This window comes from Nothoprocta perdicaria, unplaced genomic scaffold (genome assembly GCF_003342845.1).
Source record: "Nothoprocta perdicaria isolate Ctin4 unplaced genomic scaffold, notPer1 scaffold_85, whole genome shotgun sequence".
NCBI lineage: Eukaryota > Metazoa > Chordata > Aves > Tinamiformes > Tinamidae > Nothoprocta > Nothoprocta perdicaria.
This window is the reverse complement of record NW_020456143.1, coordinates 1,642,573-1,663,679: the sequence shown is the minus strand read 5'-3', so window position 1 is coordinate 1,663,679 and position 21,107 is coordinate 1,642,573. Positions and strand designations below refer to the sequence as shown.

General features: G+C 35.9%; 1 protein-coding gene across 1 annotated transcript in view; it reads left to right on the top strand.

The window, feature by feature from the left end:
* PCLO (piccolo presynaptic cytomatrix protein) overlaps positions 1-21,107 on the top strand; it is a 320,601-nt gene that overhangs the window by 18,435 nt on the left and 281,059 nt on the right. The window contains exon 3 of the mRNA XM_026052206.1: positions 114-1,532. Coding sequence (XP_025907991.1) covers positions 114-1,532 — 1,419 coding nt within the window. The remainder of the gene's footprint in view (positions 1-113; positions 1,533-21,107) is intronic.

Sequence of the window (21,107 nt, the reverse complement as noted above, 5' to 3'; positions counted from 1 at the left end):
TGCAAAGATCTGCAGTAATGCAACAAGCAGTATCCTACACTATAGTTGTACTAGTGTTATACTGATTGTATTAAACTGTTTTAATTACAATATCTTTTTTTTTTTCCCTGTAGATTAAAGAATGGCTCTGTCTAAACTGCCAGATGCAAAGAGCATTAGGTGGTGACCTAGCACCAGACCATGGGCCTGGACCACAGCCACTACCATCCAAACAGAAGACACCCATTCCACCTTCAACAGTTAAATCTTCACCTCAGGCACAGCCAGTTCAAAAGAAGGATGCTTCTCCAAAACCTGATCCTTCTCAGCCAGCAGAATCTAAAAAGCCCCTATCACAGAAGAAGCAATCATCCATGCCTCCTCCTTTACAGGAGTCTCCTCCTGTAAAATCAAAGCAACCTCGTGCTGAACCTACTGAGACCTCCCAAGAGAAGGACCCTGCTCCAAAGCCTGATCAGGCTAAGCCAACCCAGATTGAAGATAAACAGAAACAAACCAGTGTAGAGAAGCCTAAAACTGATACTGTGCCTACCTCTGTAGCACCAGGACTGAAAGAGGGCTCAGCAGCTTCCAGAGCTCCATCAACTCAACATAAAGTGACAGACTCCCCCAAACCAGACCTTGCCAAGCCATCACAAGATGCTCATCCGCCTGGGGACAAGCCAGATTCCAAACCGCTACCACAAGTGTCTCGGCAGAAATCAGATCCCAAGCTTGCTTCTCAGCCTGGGCCTAGAGCAGATGCTAAAACACAAAGGCCTGTTGAGGCAATGCAAACAAAAGAGGATCCTAAGAAGACACCAACAAAACCATCTCCAAAGCCTGAGACCAAACCAGTTCCAAAAGGACCACAAGTAGGGGCAGGCCCCAAGCCRGCACAAGCGCAGCTGACGCCTCAACCCCAGCAACCTCAGAAACCTCCAGAGCAGCAAAGGCGTTTCAGCCTTAATCTAGGAGGTATCACGGATGCGCCTAAGCCTCAGCCTACAACACCACAAGAAACAGTTACTGGCAAGCTTTTTGGATTTGGAGCTTCGATCTTTAGCCAGGCCTCGAATTTAATTTCCACAGCAGGTCAGCCAGGAACTCAGACATCAGGTCCTCCTCCACCCAGCCCTGCTGTGAAGCAACCACAGCCCCCATCACAGCCATCTGCCTCACAGGCACTCCCAAAGGAGGCCGGTCAGGCTCAGCCTCCTCCAAAATCTCTTCCTGTAAAGAAAGAAGCCAAACCTCTAACGGCAGAAAAATCAGAKCCTACAAAAGTGGACAGCATTTTAACCACTAAGGGATCTGATTTAGAAAAGAAACCTGGTTTGGCTAAAGATAGCAAGCCACAGGCTGTTGAAGCTAAAAAACCTCCTGGGCTGTCAGAGCAGGAAAAGGCTAGCCAAGCCCAAGTGTCTTGTCCCCTTTGTAAAACTGGACTCAATATTGGTTCTAAGGATCCTCCCAACTTCAACACGTGTACAGAATGCAAGAAGGTAGTGTGCAATCTCTGTGGATTTAACCCCATGCCGCACATAGCTGAGGTAAGGCCATGTAATTTGTTAATACCAGCAGGTTTCCAGTATTGCGGAGGCCAGGCTGTATTTTGGCTATCAAATTACTGTGAAAAATGTGAATGCTTCATCTGGGTTTTTTCTTAAAATAAATATTTGTGTGAAACTGGGTCATAGCTGGGAAATACTTCGAATGAATGATTATTTATTTATTTTTACATATTAAAAGAGTCTAGTGCAGCTGATTGCTGATTTTTGAGGCATAAGCAAATAGCTAATTATGCATATGGAATCTTCTGAAAATAGTGTTACTACAATACAGCAAACTATTCTACTTTCCGGTCTACCCTGGGATAAAGTTCTCTTCAGTAAGTTTCAATGTAATGCATTAATATGTACTCTTCCTCCTTTAATCAATACCTCTGATTCGGGACATTACTGAATGAAGAAATGTGTTAATTAGTTTCTCTCCCCTCATCTACTATTTAATAAGCTTATTCCATTAATTTCATTATGTCTCTGGAGTCTTTGTACATGTTCAGTTACTCATTAGAAAGGTTGAAGTTTGAGTGATACCTATGTGGTATAGAATAAGTACACAAAGTTTACAAAGACATTTTGTTTGTTAATAGATAAGTGTTTGAAAATACCTTTCCCATGATTGTCTGAGAGAGTCTAGTGGGGTCAACTCATAATTAAAAGAAGTAAAAAAAACTTATTTTCAACAGTTTCATTGCATTTTACCTTTTTACCTTTTCTCCCCCTTGCGCCACCCCCATGAAAGTTTTTCATAAAGTGCAAGGGGATTGGAAACAAACTTAAAAGAAAAGCATTTTACATTCCATCACAAGATTCAAGATTTACATTGCATATCAAATTGGCAAGTCTCAACAAAAGCAGACCACCTGGAAATACTTAAAAATAATCTGAATGTGTAACTCGKTTTACTCAGTACTTGAGAAAAGTAGGTGTCAGTGGCTTCTTGGGTTAAAGGTGATCACATCACGGCCGTGAGGTGATTATGAATGTAGTGAGAAATTAGAAACTGCAGACAGAAAATTGTGATTATATGTTTTTCTTATGGATTATTTTCTAAGCTACAGGATCATTTGCCCAAACATTTGAAAGCATTTGCCCTGCTGTCATTGTCACTTTTTTGGTTTGATTATGAATATATTTACTATCGTTGCAATCCTTAAAAAAAAAAGGTCAAAAGAGTCAAAAAAAGGACTTAAAATTCAGAAAGATACTTTCTTTCTTTTGCATAAAGCAGCAAGTTATTTAACTTTTATTATTACCTGTGAGGTGGAATCCATCAAACATACATGTYCTTTCATCACCATGCTTCTTCCCACAGCATGTGCACGTGTGTGAGTATATGAGTGCACACACATATACGTGTTTAAGTTTAAAGTGCTGAAAAGTCCATTTTAGGTGACTGAGGTGCTCAGTTATGCTAATACATGCTTTTTGGTTATGGTGAAGCATTGTACTAAAATGACTTGTGCAAATCCTTGTGCGTGAGATGACTTGTTTCAGGATTGACTTAGGTGTTGTGGTGTAGGAATTCATTGTAGTGTCATGATTTATTCTCTCTATTTCTTTTCAAAATGAGAACACTGGTTTCCCTCATTGCTTTATCAGAGATCTCTCTCTCTCTCAACTATTTTGAATATGCACAACTTCAAATACTAGTGATGTTTTTTTTTCCTGCAGTCTAAATTCCCAAAGCCTTTCCTTGCCTCTTTACTGTGTCTCTGCTGCTTGCTCTTCTTTCTTCTACCATACGTTTCTGTGTCTGTCCACAGTTTTCCATTTTATCTTGCTTTCCATCATTTTAAGTCTGACAAACCACTCTTCTAATAGGAGGTAGCTTGCTTGGCTGACAGCCTGACTCTCAGTTGAATAAAAATGGAAGACAAAGAGGGAGCTCATATACTCTTCTCCCAAACAGGCTTTGCGAGGAGTATATTTAACCCAAGCTACCAATTCTGTCCCTGTATATATGAATATAGTATACAGCAATTCCTGTTATACAACAGGAACATGATGACAAGCTTATGCTCACTAGCATACTCTTTTCTACATTACATCAAGCTACTTTCTAATGCCATTAGTAGAATGTCAGAGTGTTTTTGGAAGGCTAGGAGGAACTGGTCTTTTGCTGTACTCTTCTGCACATTTTTTATTTCTATTTTCTGCATTCAGAAATAGAGAGAGGGAAAAAACACAGTTCAAAAATATTGTATTTCCTTTCGGTCCCCAGAGATGTTCTGGATGAAACAAGCATAGTATTTTACAGTTCTGCTTTGGGGCTGTAGCTGTATATCTAACAGGTGCTTATGTATKATCTATAAATTGTTGCCTCAGCAACAGCTGAAATGAGATGAGTTTTATGGATTGAGTGATGGTCCAAATCTTGTTGCTAACAATGCCTGTATTGAGCTATATGGTAAAAAACAGTCCCAGGGAGCATGGAAACTGTTTCATTGACAAGCACAAAAAAGAAAGCATTTAAATTCCTTGGACATCGCTATCTTAACTTCTACCAGGGAATATATTCTGGTCAACGTGTTACTGCACTGTAAATATAGTCAGGAGACCTTTAAATGGAGAAGCGTGTTTTCTATCAGTGACAGGTGCTTATTCTTGCCTATATGTGACAGAACTAGCTTTATTTATTTATTCTGTAAAGAATGCATCTTCTGATAATTCCTCTTATTGAAATAAGAGAACCAGACTTTTACCTGGGTGTGAATCAACAATATCCTATTTATTTCATGCAAATTTATATTTATTTGTGCAAGATGAGAATTAGGTCATTCTTTCCCCCTAAAATGAGATCTTTATTCTTTTTTCCTCTCTGATTTGTTGATCCAACAATCAAATAATTTATTTGCTTAAATAGTAATTTATCCATGCAGCGAACAACCACAAATGATTAAATAAATGACACTTGATRGATTTCAGAGATCCCCAGGACCATGTGAGCCCTAGTGCATTAGCACAGACTCCTCATCCTGCTATTTGCTCAATAGGGAGGAGTGTTGTTTACTAGCTCTTTAATTAGCTTTCCAGCTCAGGTAGTTGGAAGCAGTTCTATTTTTAGTAACAGAGCACAAGATCACAACCGCAAAAGCAAGAACTGAAGTGTGCGGCAACGACCATTTTGTGCATTRAAAATCAGTGAAGCTGCTGAGAGAATATTGAATATGAGCAAAGATGTGTGATGCTTTAAGTATGCGGAGGCAGCAGGGTCAGTAGCATAGCACCTGCCATGAAACAGTGTAATAGTAAAAATGTAAAAGAAGATTATAAAAAATAGGAAAGAAAATCTAAGGAATGATTTTTAAAAGCCCACAGAATCTGTATGGGTAGCAAGTGGAAAATAACATATTAATAGAGTCACACCYTATGAATAGAAAGAGCTCAAAATGGAACATGTGTACGTGAGCGTGCTAATAGATTTAATCGAATAGCACTGCAAAGGGAGCAACAGAAGTGCTTTTTAGTCTACTGATAGCTATAAAATCATCTGGAAGGGGACTTAAAAGGGAAAGTTAAAAAAGTTCCATGTGTGAAATAATTTATTGGGTTTACAGTAAAAAAGAGAATTGCTCTGATTGGAGAAATGGCAAAGAGGACTGGGGAAGGGCATAGTCTCAGAAATGACATGGTCTCAGACTTATAAAAGATGGACTGGAAAAAAGATCTTCAGAATAGATGATATTGACAATTTTATAATGGAGAGTAATTTTTCTTATTTATTACCAAGATTATCATCTGTGTGGGTGTCTTATTTTTAACGCAGAGTGCATGCAATTAATCTGTTTGATGTGGAGTGTGGGAATCTGTAAGCAGGTGTTTATAAATCRGTGATCTAATAGTGCCTCTTCAATCCATATGGTCATATTGTAGGTATTAAATATATATATATTTAAATAGAATTAAATACTTTCCTTTATGGATGGTATTTATTAGGTCAAACCAAATAATAAAGATAGACTTTATTATTCTCCACAAATGCTGTGGAGAGTGGCAAGACGAACTTGAAATAAGCAGTGCTATCATTAAMCTCAGTAGCAGATTTAAAATGGTGCCTTGATATCTCAATTAGGACTTCTGTAATTGTAGTTAGCATTTTGGAATTGATATGATTGATATTGGATTTGGATATTGGATGATTGGATTTGGAATTGATATCTTTGCAGAGGAGACGGCTGTTATGGTACTTGTCATATACCTGTGAGCTTCTTAGTTTCTTGTACCTCCTCCCAAAGAAACTGGAGGAGGATGATACTGACACAGGTGGATGTAGGTAACTGGCACTTCCACCTCTCCAAACCTTCACTAGGTTTGGAGCAAGGCCCTCAGCAGGTGTGACCCATTAAAATGTAAGGGAATTTATCCTGACTTGAATAGTTTTATCCTGACTTGAATAGTTGGCTTAAAGAGAAATAAAAATATACCACAAGTGAAATGAGTCCTGCAATTAAATCCTCAAATGGAGATAGGCTCCTTTAAGGAGCTCTACAGGGATGTTTCAAAGAGATGAGGTGATGAGCCATCTCTAGTTTCCCAAGCCCTAGAACAATGTCCTGCATCAGCTGAGATGATATCCATTGCYTCTTTTGAATTTACCAACTCTGTACTATCATGTTTTGCCAATTTGAGAAAGTTTAGACCATTCTGCAGCTGGCAGGTTTGACTCCTAATAGAAGTTCAATTCTTTTCTGTTATGTTTAGTGGTGAATTGTTTTGCAGGCAGATAGTGTTTGGGATACACAGCAAAGAAGAATTTGCACTTAATGTACAAAGAGAAAACTAACAACCATTGCTCCTTCTATGTCCCCTTGGGCTTAAAGCTCATCAAAATTTGACTGTAAGAAAGTGGGCAATATTGTTGTTTAATATTAGTAGCTAGATTATACATAAACAAGCTAACACAAGGCATTCACTAATATTTATGGAAATTTTATCTATTCATTCATAAGCCTTTATAATTGAGAAAAAATATTAAAATTACTACKAATTATTATTATGAAAAATAAAATCTGGCATTGAAAAGAGAATGAGATAATAAAAAGCCTAGTGTGTTTCTCAACTATCAGAATGAAAGTAATTAAAGTCCAAAAGAGGTATCCTACTTTTCCTGTTAAACTGATTCAAAAGTGTAATATACTTAAAATAGAGATTAATTTTATAGAAAAAAACCTCTAACCTCTTCCCATGTCCTGTATATAGAAGGTGGAGGGACCAATATGGAATGACCCTTTAAGGGATGATTCAATTAAAACTGAACATGGATAAATATATAAGGCATGTTTAGTGCCTGAATTCTCCTTTGAAACAAGGTTGAAGTTTCATCAAGAGATGTAAGGTTTTGGTAAAGATAGCTGCAAAGGTAAAAAAAAAAAAAATGCTGAAACATGCAGACTTGAGTCTAGGCTGTTTGAAAATACATATTCAGAGTTTACATCCTTCCCTAGATCTAACGCTACATTCCAAAAATTCCTTTCTTGGGCCTCTAGAGAATAGTCAGGTTAGAACCTCTATTTTTTGCAGATGACTCCTGAATGATTCTTTTTTAGTAGTGGCTAGTTCCTGTTTAAATTCCTTTGAAGTACAGATACTRGAGGAAATGTCTCTGGGGCTCTCACTTCGACATGTCTCTGAGGATAGCTGAGCAAGAGGCAGCATGTTTGGCACAAAACCTATCAGTGAGGGCCACTTAAAAAAAAATGAGAAGAGAAAAGGAAGAGGATCCTCTTAGGTGCTGGTGACTTGCTTAGTTTATTCCCTCTCTGATTATATTATATTAYAAAGCATAGATCTTCAAATAGACATGTGATTTCAGGACTCTCACCCCTCCCAGCACAAACCTGGTACAGTGATGTTAAGAGCCATGGCTCTTGTCTCCAGGTCAACAAAAATCTGTAAATTTTGCGTTCTTTTGGATTCTGCAAGGGAAGCGAAGTCCATCGCAGACCACTGTATCCAGATGAGCTAATAATTACTAGATATTCTATGATGGTTTCGTTTGAATTCCTTRTCAGCATGGTGGGAAATAAAAACACTATTACTTTCTCACAACAGTCTCAATGAACTAATGTCTTGCACTTCAGTAGGGCTGTTCATCCCAAGTGAGTTATGTACCTGTGCAGTTTCATTGCTTGCCACTCAGGTTATCTTTGCTACTTCTGAACCAGAAGTTAATTCTGGTGTGGAATTTGAGAGTAAGGCTTCAGATCTCCACAGTTACTAGCTACATGCATTATAGTTATATACTTTGCGGTCTTGCTGATTTTTTGGCAATTACTACCATAAAATTTGGGAATTGTTTTCCTGAAACTAATGTGAGGTTTGAAAAACAGATTAGTATCATTACTAAAAGTGATAATTTGACCTTTGGTAGCATCATTATTACAGTTAATTACCTGCTGCTTGTTTTCTTCATTTAAACTTCCAAGTTTCCATATAGTCCCTCAAAAACAAGTACCCTGGGAAAGCATAAATACTGTTGAAACAATGATGCATAGACTGTGCAACTAYGAAACGCCAGATGGCTTTTATTAATGCTTGTAATGGCCATTGATGATGTGAAATCCAAAGGGATACCTAGTGAAGTGCTGCTGCCTACATACAAACAGTTCCCATTTTCCTCCTCCACTTAAGAGTTTATGTACGCTGAATTCCTTGCCTATATAAATTTAGTCAGTGTCTCAATAACTTTGTGCCTTCAGAAAGGAAGACTGCTTAGGTGAATGAAAGAGCTTTCAGCATTGATCCTGTGTGTGTTCTACATTTTTCCCCWTGCTATTAGGAAATCAGATAGACTATAGAACGAGAATATTAGTGAGGGTCAAACTGGAGTCTGAAATCTAAAGCAGATAATCAGGAAAATTACTGACCTGGCCTGCAGCCAGGTGATTCTCCTCTTCGTAATTTCATCACAAATTTGGTTGGTGTCCCTATTATTAAGCGAGGAAGAAGACTTCTGAAACTTAGTCTAACATTAACTGTATTTGGTTTAGCATTTTCTAAGGAACTTTGTATTTTAAAGAGAGTTTTACTTTTGAAGCCTACTTTACATAAAAGTACTTTTTTCATGTTTTACTGAAGTGAAACTGCTTATTTTAAAAAGTTTAATTATTGGTGGGCGATTCAGGCACTGTTGATCATAAAGCTCAAGGATTCTGAAGTACTTTGACCCACTTTTATTAAGTGAAATATGTGAAAAATATTTGCATTGGATATTTGCTAATATAGTGGTTGTATTACTAGGGCTAAAGGAAATATCTAAACTTTGTACRTTTAATGAAATTCTGAAAAAATAGTCTAGTGTAAATTTAAACATTTGCATGCATTTGGTAATGACCTTATGTCTTTAATAATTAATCTATTCATGTGTTACACCAGTTAGAAAATTCTAGTCTCTGCCTGCCTAGTATTTCATGTCACTCTTGTGACCAAAAAGGCTAATACTTACCAGCACCATGACTGGTATGTGAGTAAGGAAAGATCAATATTGTGCAGAGAGCAGGTCCACTGCCACCTCTGTGTTGCAGCTGTGGGGATTTGAACTCAGTGGGGCAGTGGGGCTGCAAGTGTGATCAAAGGCCTTGTGCAGTTAATTGGACATGCACGAGCAGTGACCATCAGTATTGATGAATGTGTAAATGTTGTTGAAATGCATATAATTGAAGAACAACAGAATGAGAACAAACCTGGCTTTAAATTAGATATCATCTATGAATAAATTTCATTAATCCAGTGACTAGTGGGGAAACCAAGCAACTGAATAGTGGAAAAGAGATTAGATTCATGCCAGTAAGTGGTCTAAGTTGCTGTCCTGCAGGATTTGAAGCAGGAGGTCATCAACTGATGCTGATGAGGGAGCTAAGCAGTTGGCAGTTGCTAAACTATTCAGTCTCAATTAAAAAAAAAATGGTGCTCCATCGGAGAAAAAAAAAAAAAGATTGTTTGTTTGTTTTTCCAACAATTACAGCCATTAGGCTGTACCAGACCGGAATACTCACTGAGAAGAATGGGGAAGGATGTTTGTTTTGCCTGTATGTTTTGGAGCTTGGGGAAATCACTCAAACAGTGAGGTAACCCAGGTTCCTGAGGACAAGGCGTGAAAGGACCATATGGTGATGTTCTGCTTTTAGCATTCTGGGGTTAGTAATCTTCACTTTCTTTTTTTCTCCTTAGCAAACACCCTTCACATTGGAAATAGTCCAGTTGTCATGCAAAGAAAAGAGATTTTAGAAGCTGAGTGGAAGGAATCATGTTATTAAATTTATAATATTAATGAATGTAACTCCTTTGAGGAGATTGTGCCCTAGCAGGTAGCTGAATAGTTTGTGCCAAAAACTGCAGGTTTATTTCCTGTAGAAATACTTTGAAAATAATGTCAGATCTGTGTGAACCTCACCTCAATTTCAGTGTAGTAGTGTGAGTCAATAAAAATCTATTGACAATTTTTTTTAGGTGTGTCACACTTGTTATCAGTCAGTAATCATATCTCTTTTACATATAATGAATAAAAATATATATTTTTTTCAAAATGCTGGTAGGTCATTTATGAATATCATTTTCAAGATACGAGGAAGCCCTTATYTCTTATCTCTTATCTCTACTGTGTGATCCTAGGTCCTTTACATTTGCGAAAAGACTACAAGATACACCGAAACATATTAAAAACCAAACAGACTTAAGTTTCCAAATGTGTCTATAGATATATATTTTCACAAATGTGTATATAGATATATATTTTCACATCAGAGTTCAACCAGAATTTTTAATCAAACATTGAAATTTGTCTTTGTACATAAAGCCAACCTGAGCACATGCTCTGCTTTGGACACTCCCTCCTCACTTGCTTCCATGGCTCCCTGATAAGGATTAAGTTGCATGACACACAACAGTTGTGTGATGTATCCATGATCATGGAGACACAATGATGCAGCCCCCCATGTCCCTGGGAGATGCTCTCGTCAGGCATGCATGAGACCATTCCAACAAAGTCTGGCAGCAGAACAGGAATATGGTGTAAGTTTGAATCTGTGCTTTTCATTAGCTGCCTATTGGCATTTCGGAGTTGTCATATCTATAATTTCAGCCGAAATGCCACTTTCTCCTGCATTTGAAGATATATCAAGATTTTAAAATACTCCCTTTTTTTTTCCAAAGTTTTATATTGAAATAGGCATTTTTTTCTTTATCAAAAGCCTATTTCATACTGAAAATTCATTGAAACACTAACATTCCATTTTGCTCAGTTCATGTTTTTAGTGTCTCCTTATACACTTAYTTCCTTCTTTTCTGTTAATTTCCCATCAGAGCTGGACAACTTGAACTGATTATGGTACACTGAAAAACAGTGTATTTTAAAAAAATTGTTTAATTGTTAATTAAATAAGTTTGACTTACAAGTCAATAAGTAAACAGTTTGGCTTAGATTTTTTTCAGATGTAATGAATTTGCCTTTTTTTTTTTTTTTTTTTGCTTGTCCTGCTTAAATGTTTTAAATATTCATCTCAGAAGAAAACTGCATATATTTAAGGTGACTCATGCTTCTCAAGGTTAATGGTGCCCAAGTCGGCTAAGGTTTGTACTTTGTGTAAACTTTGCACTCATTACAGGAAGAATTGAAATAGGACTATCTAATATTGCTGTACATCTCTTTTGCAGGCATTGCATACACATTTGTGCTGACCTGCAGCATACTTTTATTTTGTCCTGAATCACATCTGAGCCAAGTAGATTTGTATTTTGCTGTGTAGTGAACTTTTAAAGTAGTGAGCCCAGTATAGCTGAGACTCAATTACAGTACTATCCCAGACATCTAAGGGAAAATGCATTGCCATTTATCTTCTATATCACCTATCAGCACAAGGATCTTTTGGAGAAAAACATAATCTCTCATCTGATTTGACATCCTTTTTAATATTTTAGTTTTGCTACTTTTTCTCCAAACCTCTTAAGGTTTTGTTAATGCATTGTCATTCTTTTAATGATAAATCTGGTCAACACTTTCGACAAGGTGTAATACATAGTGAAGCTAAAGGGACTTGCTTGAATACCTGTTATATTTAGTTACAGTCATAATTAAAGGAGTAATTCTGTATGCATTGTAGGGCATTAATATCCCTGTGAATTATTTTCATATTGCTTGCACATAGACATTCTATAAATAGTCCTTTATTGACTGTGAGAATTTATAGAAAAATGCATTGAAAAATATTGAATTGCATAGGACACTAAATTTTTTTATGCCTCTGATGGAAAGCAGGAGAAAGCAAGGTGTCCTCACAGATGTTTCCTTTGCTCAGGTGCCTTTCTTCATGCATTAGAATCTCATTATTTACATAACTCCATGACTAAAAAGAAATTGAATAAAAATGAACTATATGACAGTAGATTGTCTTCCTTTTTAAAACATTACACTTTATATTTACACATACTAAATATATATTTGTTTACAAAGCAGCACCAGGCAGCAGTTTTTAGAAATAATCTTTACACTGGTGCAACTTATTTCACATTTTAAAATATACTGTAGGTATACAGTTTCTATTCAGATCTTGTCTAATGTTTTCTTGGTATTATTTCTCTACATTTTCTTCAAGCCAAAAATTCTCTAAAAGGACATCTATCTTGAATTTTGTGATCAAACTACTACTATGATGATAGTATCATCCTCTTCTCTCCACCTTTTTTTTTTTTTTGCCTTTCTAAAGCAGTTATTCTTATAGCCTATTTTCCACTTGATAGAAAAGTTAAATGTGTGAACATCTCATTTTATTTAATTACCAAAAAGTTAAATCCATTCTTAAACATTAAGAGAAATGAAACTAGACAAGTGGAAAAAGAAGGTGCTGACAGAAAGATGATTATTTGCAAGTTAGTGCAATAAAAGTAATAAGATCAGTTGTTAACATAAGTGTGTTTCCTTCCCATTATATTCTTTGAATCTACTGAAAGTAGAAAACCTGAAGACAGTGCTTCAGCATTGTGCAATACAGTAGATGGAATTATTTCTATGAATTTATTGGACACAAGGATTTTATTGAACTCTTAATTATGCATATCGTGATATGCACTTCAATTTCTATTATACCTATTTATAGCATCATTAAACATTAATGGCAGTTTATGGCAATTCAAATACGTGTGTCCACATTCTACACCACTTCCTCATACGTATGCAAGATAGTGTACACTTCTGGACCTCTTTTAAAGTTTGGGATTCGTGATGGTTTAGAATACATTGCGAACCCTTGTGATTGATGGAGTAAATAGGGGCACAAGAAGACATTGCAAATGAGGCCTCTTCTGCGGCTTCAGAGTTTATGTGGTTATGTGTATCTTTCAGGATTCCAGTATTTAATTTTCAGAGAAGATTGCAAACGCCCTTATTGCTTATACTTTGCTTCTGGTGTACTTTTTATTTTAATTTTATTTTTTATTTTATTGAAATTGTTGTTTCCATGACAGAAATGGACAAAATGCAGGAACTTGATCTGTAAGATACGTGGGTACTTAAATTTGAATGACCTACTTCTTAAGACAGAGAATAAAACCTATTAAGCCCTGGGATAGACAGGAGGTCCATTGACTACATGAGGTTTTGATTTAGGTCTCAAATAAACACTGTAATTTAATTTTAAGTGAGAAAATTGAAAGAAGTATATGTTTAAACTATGCATGACCTACAAAGATAAAGACAGAAAGGTATGATCCAAAGATTGACAGACAGTCATAGGAGGGGGTTTCAATGACTATCCATAAATTCATCAGGCATTCAGTTTATCAAGTTTTATCAGGTATTTTCATGTATTTTATCAGGTATTTTCCCATACATCCACGAAGGCCATATAATCAATTATTCTCATCACCCTATCCAGACTTTATTCATTGTTTAATTCCACAGGAAGTGGGATTTCACCAATCCAACCTCAGTCTGCAAGCACAGTGTTTACTAGGAAACAAACAAACCAAAAAACCCTTTCCTTAGCTTTTCCTAGTCTTTCCTAGTCTTTTCAGTGCCTATTGGAGGTAGAAAAGTCATGGCAGCAAAGGATTACAACAGTTTCAAAACTAGTAATTGATGTAGGAGAAGTAATTACTTCTCCAAAACAGAGTCTTGAACTTAATCCCTGCCACTGGCTGTCTGTCACTGCAGTCCTGTGATGCCTGTTGAAGTTGCTGAGTAATGCTGCTTTGGAAGGTGACAGAAGGGAAGGATTTGGGGAGAATTTTGGCTTGAGATGACATTTGAGAGTAAAATATGAATAAGAGGGTTGATTGCAGAGATTGCTAATATGTTCATAAGTCATACAACCTCCATAGCTGGTTTATCTGTAAAAATAAGTAGGAAGGCATTAGGTAATCAAGAATAACAATGCATTGCACTTCTGTGACCTCAAATGTAATATACTTCATATATTCATTTTGTCCTGACTTCTGCAATAGCTAAGGAAATACATTTTTTTTTGGTTTTGTTTTCTAATGAGCACTGTCCATATATACTGCAAACTTCTATTGCTGACTCTTGCTGATGTAACTCCCTTTTAGCTTAAGCTAGGGGAAAAAAAAATATTTGAGATCAACTCTTAATTGAACTCTGGCAAAGAATCACCACATTTGTGGTCTATTGTAAAGAATRGTTCTTATTTTTGTCGTGCAGCTGAAACTCCTCCTTTTAAGCAGATATTCCTCATGTCCATTTAAGAAGCAACTGAAGTACATTTTTAAAATCTTAATGAAATTGTTCAGAAGACAGACCTCTCAAAAGAAATCAAATAAGTAATACAAATGTCATTTTCCCTGATCAACTTTCCAGGAGCTGCTGGAAATTACTCAGATTTCAGAGAGCTTAGGGCAGATCAATCAGCCTCATGTAGTTACTATTCAAATCAATGAAAATATGTGTCTTATTTTCAGTAGTCATGTGATATATATAGCTGAAACTAGCCAACTTTAGAAACCAACAGAAACAGAAATAAATGCACATTTATGTGCCTGCATTCTGTCTCTAGGGATGTATTTTCATAGTAGCATTTAAGATTACCACCTAAACTGGTTAGGTAAGTGAGAAACTTGTCTCATTTTGGTAGCTTCCTTCACATATGTTCAAAGGTATGGCACTAGAGCCCTCAATATAGCACATTCAAAGTTTAGACAATTTTTAGAATTACATTTTGGAAACTACCAATTCAAGTCTTAGTCTTACAAGTAATAAACTTCCTCACTGACAGTCTGGTCTATTTTAGCCTTACTGCTTATGGACAGGGTAGTTAGTGTTATATTTCAGTCCTTTGAAGAAGTTCCTTATCCTATAAGTAACTTGGTTGCTTGATTGAGCTATTCAGGAAGAAGGAGAGTGCTCATTAGGAATGTGGGTGACAAATTTCATTCTTCATGAGTAAAACCATTATGATGAAGAAAATCCTTCAGGAAGTGACTAATGTGATACAATCACTTGAAGTAATACATGCTGTTTTTTTAATGTTACTGCTGTATTTCAATGTGCAATGATTTAAGTCCAGAAGGAAAACTTTTGAAGATGTGTAATTTGCTTACAGTTAGAAATTTTATTCACATAATCATAGTTGCCAAGAAAAAAAAAAAAAAACAACAAAAGGGTATTATAGGAACTTTGGAATGGTTAATACTTAATACTGATTTGATCATGCCTCAAATCTAAGTGTCAGTCTGTAGTGATAAAGCAGCTTTGAAGTTAAGTCATTGAGTGAAGGTTAGGATTGTCAAGGCCCATGGCAAAGCATAAAAAGTCTACAACTGCGCCTACAACTGCACTTAGGCTTTGTGTAAGGCAAAGAGACTGAGCTTAAATGAACCTCCCAGGCCCAGGAGACTCCATATGCAAAGCCCCAGATAAAGCTTCTTGCAGTACTTTCCTTCGCTCTTTTTAACACAAATCTCCTGCAAGTTTATGTAGTTGAGCTGTTTCAAAGCAAATTTTGAAGCTGCACCTGTTGGTAGTAGAAGAGTTTGAAGAAATGTTTTACAGAAAAAAGAAATGTGGATAAAGACTGGGCAGAGCAGTAGAGCCTGTAGATGCACCTTCTACTGGTGTCTGTGTCACTGAGGTCATGCAAGATGAGGGTGAAAGGAATGGGAGCCTATGATTTTGCATGATCATCCTGTCACGAGACCCTTAATGCATACTATGTAACAGGCAGTGCTACCTTCAGTACTACAAGTATTTCATAACTCTGTAAATTTGTACCAGAAATCATTCCTAGAGTTATCTGAGCATTTTCTGCTGAAACAAAGTGTATACTTCCAGAATATATATATTTGTAATGGGAATAGTTGTATTTGAAAATTGATATTTCAGAATAAAGGGGTGGTTATATGACTGTGGAAGCTAACTTTATTCAATGAAGAGTTAGTCAGTATAGTTAATGAAGCAATGTGATTCATCCCATCCTAAAATAGACATCTATATTGGGTCATATGAGTTACTGACTAAATTCCATTGACTACATTGACAAGAGCTCCACTGACCATAACGGGAGCTTGGACAACTAGTGTGGATGCAGATGTTTAGACTGTAGATGTAGAGTGACAGATTTGCAGAATAATTTGTGTGGAAAGGTTCCTTGGGAGGTCTAGTCCAACTTCCTCCTCAAAGCAGGATAAGCAGACCAGATGAGGGTAATCATGGCTTTATGCTGTCCCTTCTGTGCATGCTTTTCTTCTGTATTGGACCTTTGCCATGAGTGCTCTGTTTAGCTTTGTTGGTATCTTGATATATTGACCCAATTTTCTGAGTGTGTGGAAAGACAATTCGTGTGCTTGAAGAATGCTATCATTAAGCATTTTTTGATGGGATTACATGATAATATTTTGTAAATTTGTCTACATTTAGATTCACAACATCAGAAAATAAAATGTGCAAAGTAATTCATATAAATTAGCTCAAAAACTCCCTGTAAATGGTAGTTAAATTGTGTTTTTCTTGCTCATGCTTTTAAAAATGAATTCTGGCAAATGCATGTGCTGTTGCTCTTCAGACCAATCCATCTTTGAAATAGAGGACTATGCCAGGGTATCTAGCTACATTTTTCTTAAGGTATTTGGGTTTCTGTGGTAAATCCATGTATTTCACTGTTTGTTTCCTTCTTTTTTCTTCCATTAGTTTGTTTAATTAGGATGTTAATTTGAAGCAGGAGCTAGTCCCAATGACCTAACTGTTCTCTCCCATGTATATAACTGGTTGCTTTCAGATCTTACTGCAAACTCTATATGAATTGCTAGTAGAAATCAATTGGAAGAAAGCCAGCAAGTGCACAGATACCTATACCTATATCTATACCTATATCTATATTTAATATCTATATTAAAAATATGCACTTTACAGGGTTTTGAAGAAGCACCTACTAAAGTCAACCCTTTTTTATAATATGCTAGTCTATATGTAGGCAGTGCCAGTTAGTAGCAGTTTATGTTTCTGATAGCCATAAGAATCCATTTCAGTTCCTGAGGCATGAGATAGTTATTGCTTCGTGAGTTAAATTTACTTGAATGCTAATACAATTGACCATCTAAGCTTTATGATAATGCCTTGTTCTTCTATATAGAGCTACTTGATACCATTGTATCTGTCACATGTAATAAAAATATATTCCTCTTCAACTTTATTCTCTGTAGGAATTGTCAGATTTAACATATCATCATATCAAATTTTATCATTGTGTGAGATCAAATTGGTTTATCATAGGAGTCTGTCCTTCAACAGTAAAAATGTAGTCAGTGTTTATCATCAGTCATAGCAATGACTTTACTATTACTTTACTAATAATAATTTCTGACTGAAATTCTGACAAATGAACTAGGTTGCCTGCTAGCTTCATTGCTATGTATTATTGCTTCAAATGTCTGCTTATTTATATTTGTTTTTTATTATTTCTAACCAAAAATAATGACACAGCACAATGGAAGCAGTTTTAGGCTAAACTAGTCTTAACAAGGTAAACACAAAATTATTAAAAAAAAAAAAAAAAAAAAAAAAAAACAAAAAAAAAAAAAAAAAAAAAAAAAAAAAAAAAAAAAAAAAAAAAGATTTAGAACCAAATACTTGACAATTAGTGAAGATATAATTGACATGTAATCTGAAAGCTGATTATATAATTATAGTTGGAACAGAAGTTAATTCTAACTAACTGGATTGAACATCGATTTTTATGTTGAAACTTGAATACCTGATTAATATCCTGGTTCAGGGTTTGAATTGTAGATAACAACTAGAAGGTCAATCTGTTTGCTGGGAAGGTCCACCCTGTGTCCCATCAGGGGAATTCTCCAGTAAACCCAATTCCACCCGTCCTAAACTATTCCTTCTGGGAAGGAAGGAAAAGTTTGGTAAGGTCCTGCTTTCCATTGCATCAGTCCACCCCCCAACACCACAAAGCAAGGTTTTGCCAGTGTTTCAGCATTTTGGAGGATGAGCAGGGACCAAAAGTATACTTCCTGCTAAATGTGGTTACAAGCTTAAATTGCAGATTGTTTTTTACTTAGTGGAAATTGGAAGATGTTGACCATCTTCCATCTACACATAATATATATATATATAAAGAACCGTCTTGAATGCATATGGGCAACAGATAATGAAGTTCACTAGTAGGTAGGACATGATAGACACAATCTATGTCCATTCAGTATTATTTTTTCCTTCTGTTTGATGTATTTATTATCAGTTGGCAAGTTAGTTAATTGAAATCATTCATGTTCTATTGGACAACTTGAATATTGCTGTCACCTGTGTTTTTCTATGTGCAAAAGAATGATTATGAGAGTTATACTAAAGAGATGTAACATTTCCATGTGAACCTTTGAGCTGTTATAAACCAGGAAGCAGATAATACCCCATCATCTACTCTTATTTAAATCATCACAAATTTAGAGTAGCTTCACTCGCTAGATTTTTTCCCTAAATGCACTTGTATGCCTGAGGTGGAATTCAGCTTTATGATTATTTCTGAAGACAAGCCATATTTTTCACCCAAGTGGCTGCCTGAGCCCATATGTAGAATAGGTGGACTTGAACTGGACATTCAAAGCTCCTACTTCTAAACCTATCCGTGAGCAACATTTTCCTTTTCACTCGAGGGCCAGACTGCTGAGTCTGCCAGCTCTGTGCCGAGCACAACATAAAGCAAGCAATGCAAGCCGTGGTTGTTAAGTGCTACTGAAATATCAACGATAACAACAGCTCTTAAAATGGGAATTATTAAACTCTAAAAAGTCTCCATCTGCTTGAATATCAACATGCAGAATGTCTGCTGGCTCTATTTGCAAGGTCTAGTGTATGGAGAAGAGGTTTTATTGTCTTCAGACATTCTGTTCAGAGTTAATTAGAAACGTAAAACTCCAGAAATCATTGGGAACTCTGCTCTTGTGACATTACCACTTTATTTTTTTTTTTCAGAGCCAGGAGCCCTGTAGATTTCAGAAAAGGTTCATCTTTACATTTCATTATCTTTATCCAGAATGCTTTGTAAATTTGTATCTATTTGGTTATTTTGGTTATAGAACATTTTATTTTTTCTACTTTAGTTATGGATGCTGTGTAAGAAACAACTGTTACAAGGAAAATGTCATCTTAGATTTAGACCAAAAGGAAAGTTGTAGTTAATTATTTAGTTAGTTATTCCATAAACATAAATTCTAGAGGGCACTATGGAGTATGTGGGGTAATGGGTACATGAATCCCTGGGCAAGAGTGCTTGTGTGGTAAAATGTTGAGGTGCTAGACTTAGGGATATTTGACAAATTATTTGTAAAATATACGCTGTTATGACTGTGGTTCAAAAGTGTACTGATATGTTGGAAGGAATCCCCAAAAAGCAACTTTAAATAATAATTATAATAATAATACAATTAAAAATTCCTTTATAGCAAAAAGGAATTTTGCTATATTTTTCTCTCTTCTAGAAAGAGAGAAAAAATTTTCAGACTATTCTGATGTTGAGTGGATTTGATCAGATTTTGAAAGATTCTTTTAGTCCTTTATAAACGTCTGAATAGCAGACATCTATTGAAGGTTCATAATTGTAACTGAAAAGTGAAGATAGGTAATGTTAGACAAGCAGAAGCGATGCGGGACTGAGCACAGTTACTTATTGCAACAACACACTGAGGACAGGCTATAGTGTAGTATTTTTCCATTGCATGACATGAAAAATGATTATCAAGAATGGAATGGAAAAGAAGAAAAATAGATATATTCTACATTATAAATAGAGATGGCCTCGATGTGGAAAAGGCTGTATGGCTTGTCTTATGCAGTAAGTCAGAGTAGGTGAAAAAAGTGATTTCTTCTGCCTGTGAATAGTGTAATGGAAGATAAGATCTCAGGTAGTTTAAAATTTGTGACTGAGCAAAGAGCAGAAAAACAGCTACACTGTAAGAACAAAGTCTGAGAGATTCATGAGCAAAGCAACCTCTTTCATCTACTGTTCCAAAGATTTGTGTGCCACTAAGTTTTGATTGATGGCACTATTTTTTTCCTTAATAGTAGGCCAAGTCTTCATTTATTTCCATTCTTTTACCCACTTATCTCTACATAGTCCAAGGAAAGTTTTAGTCATTGAAAATCCATTATGGTTACAGTTTATTCTAAAATGGAGAAAGCAGTGTCAATTCTGCAAAGCAAAACTTGGAATTTACCAATCAGTCACAGAACATTTTCAACATTTCACTCATCTTAATACCCAGATTAACTGACGAAACAGAAAGTAGAACTGTTTCTTCTTGAATGAGCAGATGCAGAATGACTTGAAAAAAAATTATCTTTTTATTTAACTCTTGCAGGCACTGTGCTGGGCCCTGCCAGTGCCAGTTTTTGTAAGAATATCACAAGCCTGGGTTACAGAAAAGGGAAGTCTGCAACCCGCCATTTTAAGAGCAAATAAAATGAATTAGTGGAGATGTTTTTTGGCTGGATCACTAGACCTGAACTCTTCTGCCTCTTTTAAAATTCATATGTAGATCTAGAGCTAAACTGTACTGCTGGAGTTATTTCTACTGTATTTGATTGTGCAAGCCTGATAAAGATCTCTGCTTTTGTGAGACTTCCAGCTTCTTACCACTTCTTACCAGCCTTCACAATCTGGGAATTATGCTTTTATAATGCAGAGAAGTAAAAGATATCTTTAGGTTTAGTGGTTTCTCTTGTAATGCCATGAATGTATAAATTATAGCTGAATGAAAACATTCTTATGCTAATAGTTACATTTATTGCACTTTTATGCATAACCAATGGCAAATAATCACTCCAAGACAACATCTGGCTTCATTTATGCTAATTTGTAAAGATGAATTGCATTTTTTTTAATAATTACTTAGCTACCTTAAAACTTGTGACTTATGATACTAGTTTTGGTTGCCAGTTTTTACTTCTGATGTATATTTGGGATAAGCAACTAAACCAAAGATAATCTTAGAAGAAGGTTCTCTGTATCACTTTTTCAATGCCATGTCTGTGCTATATCCATCACAGTGCTATATTCCAAATCATATTCACTTCTTTGCATCATGTTTTTATGGAATGTGAGGTTTCTGTCAGAT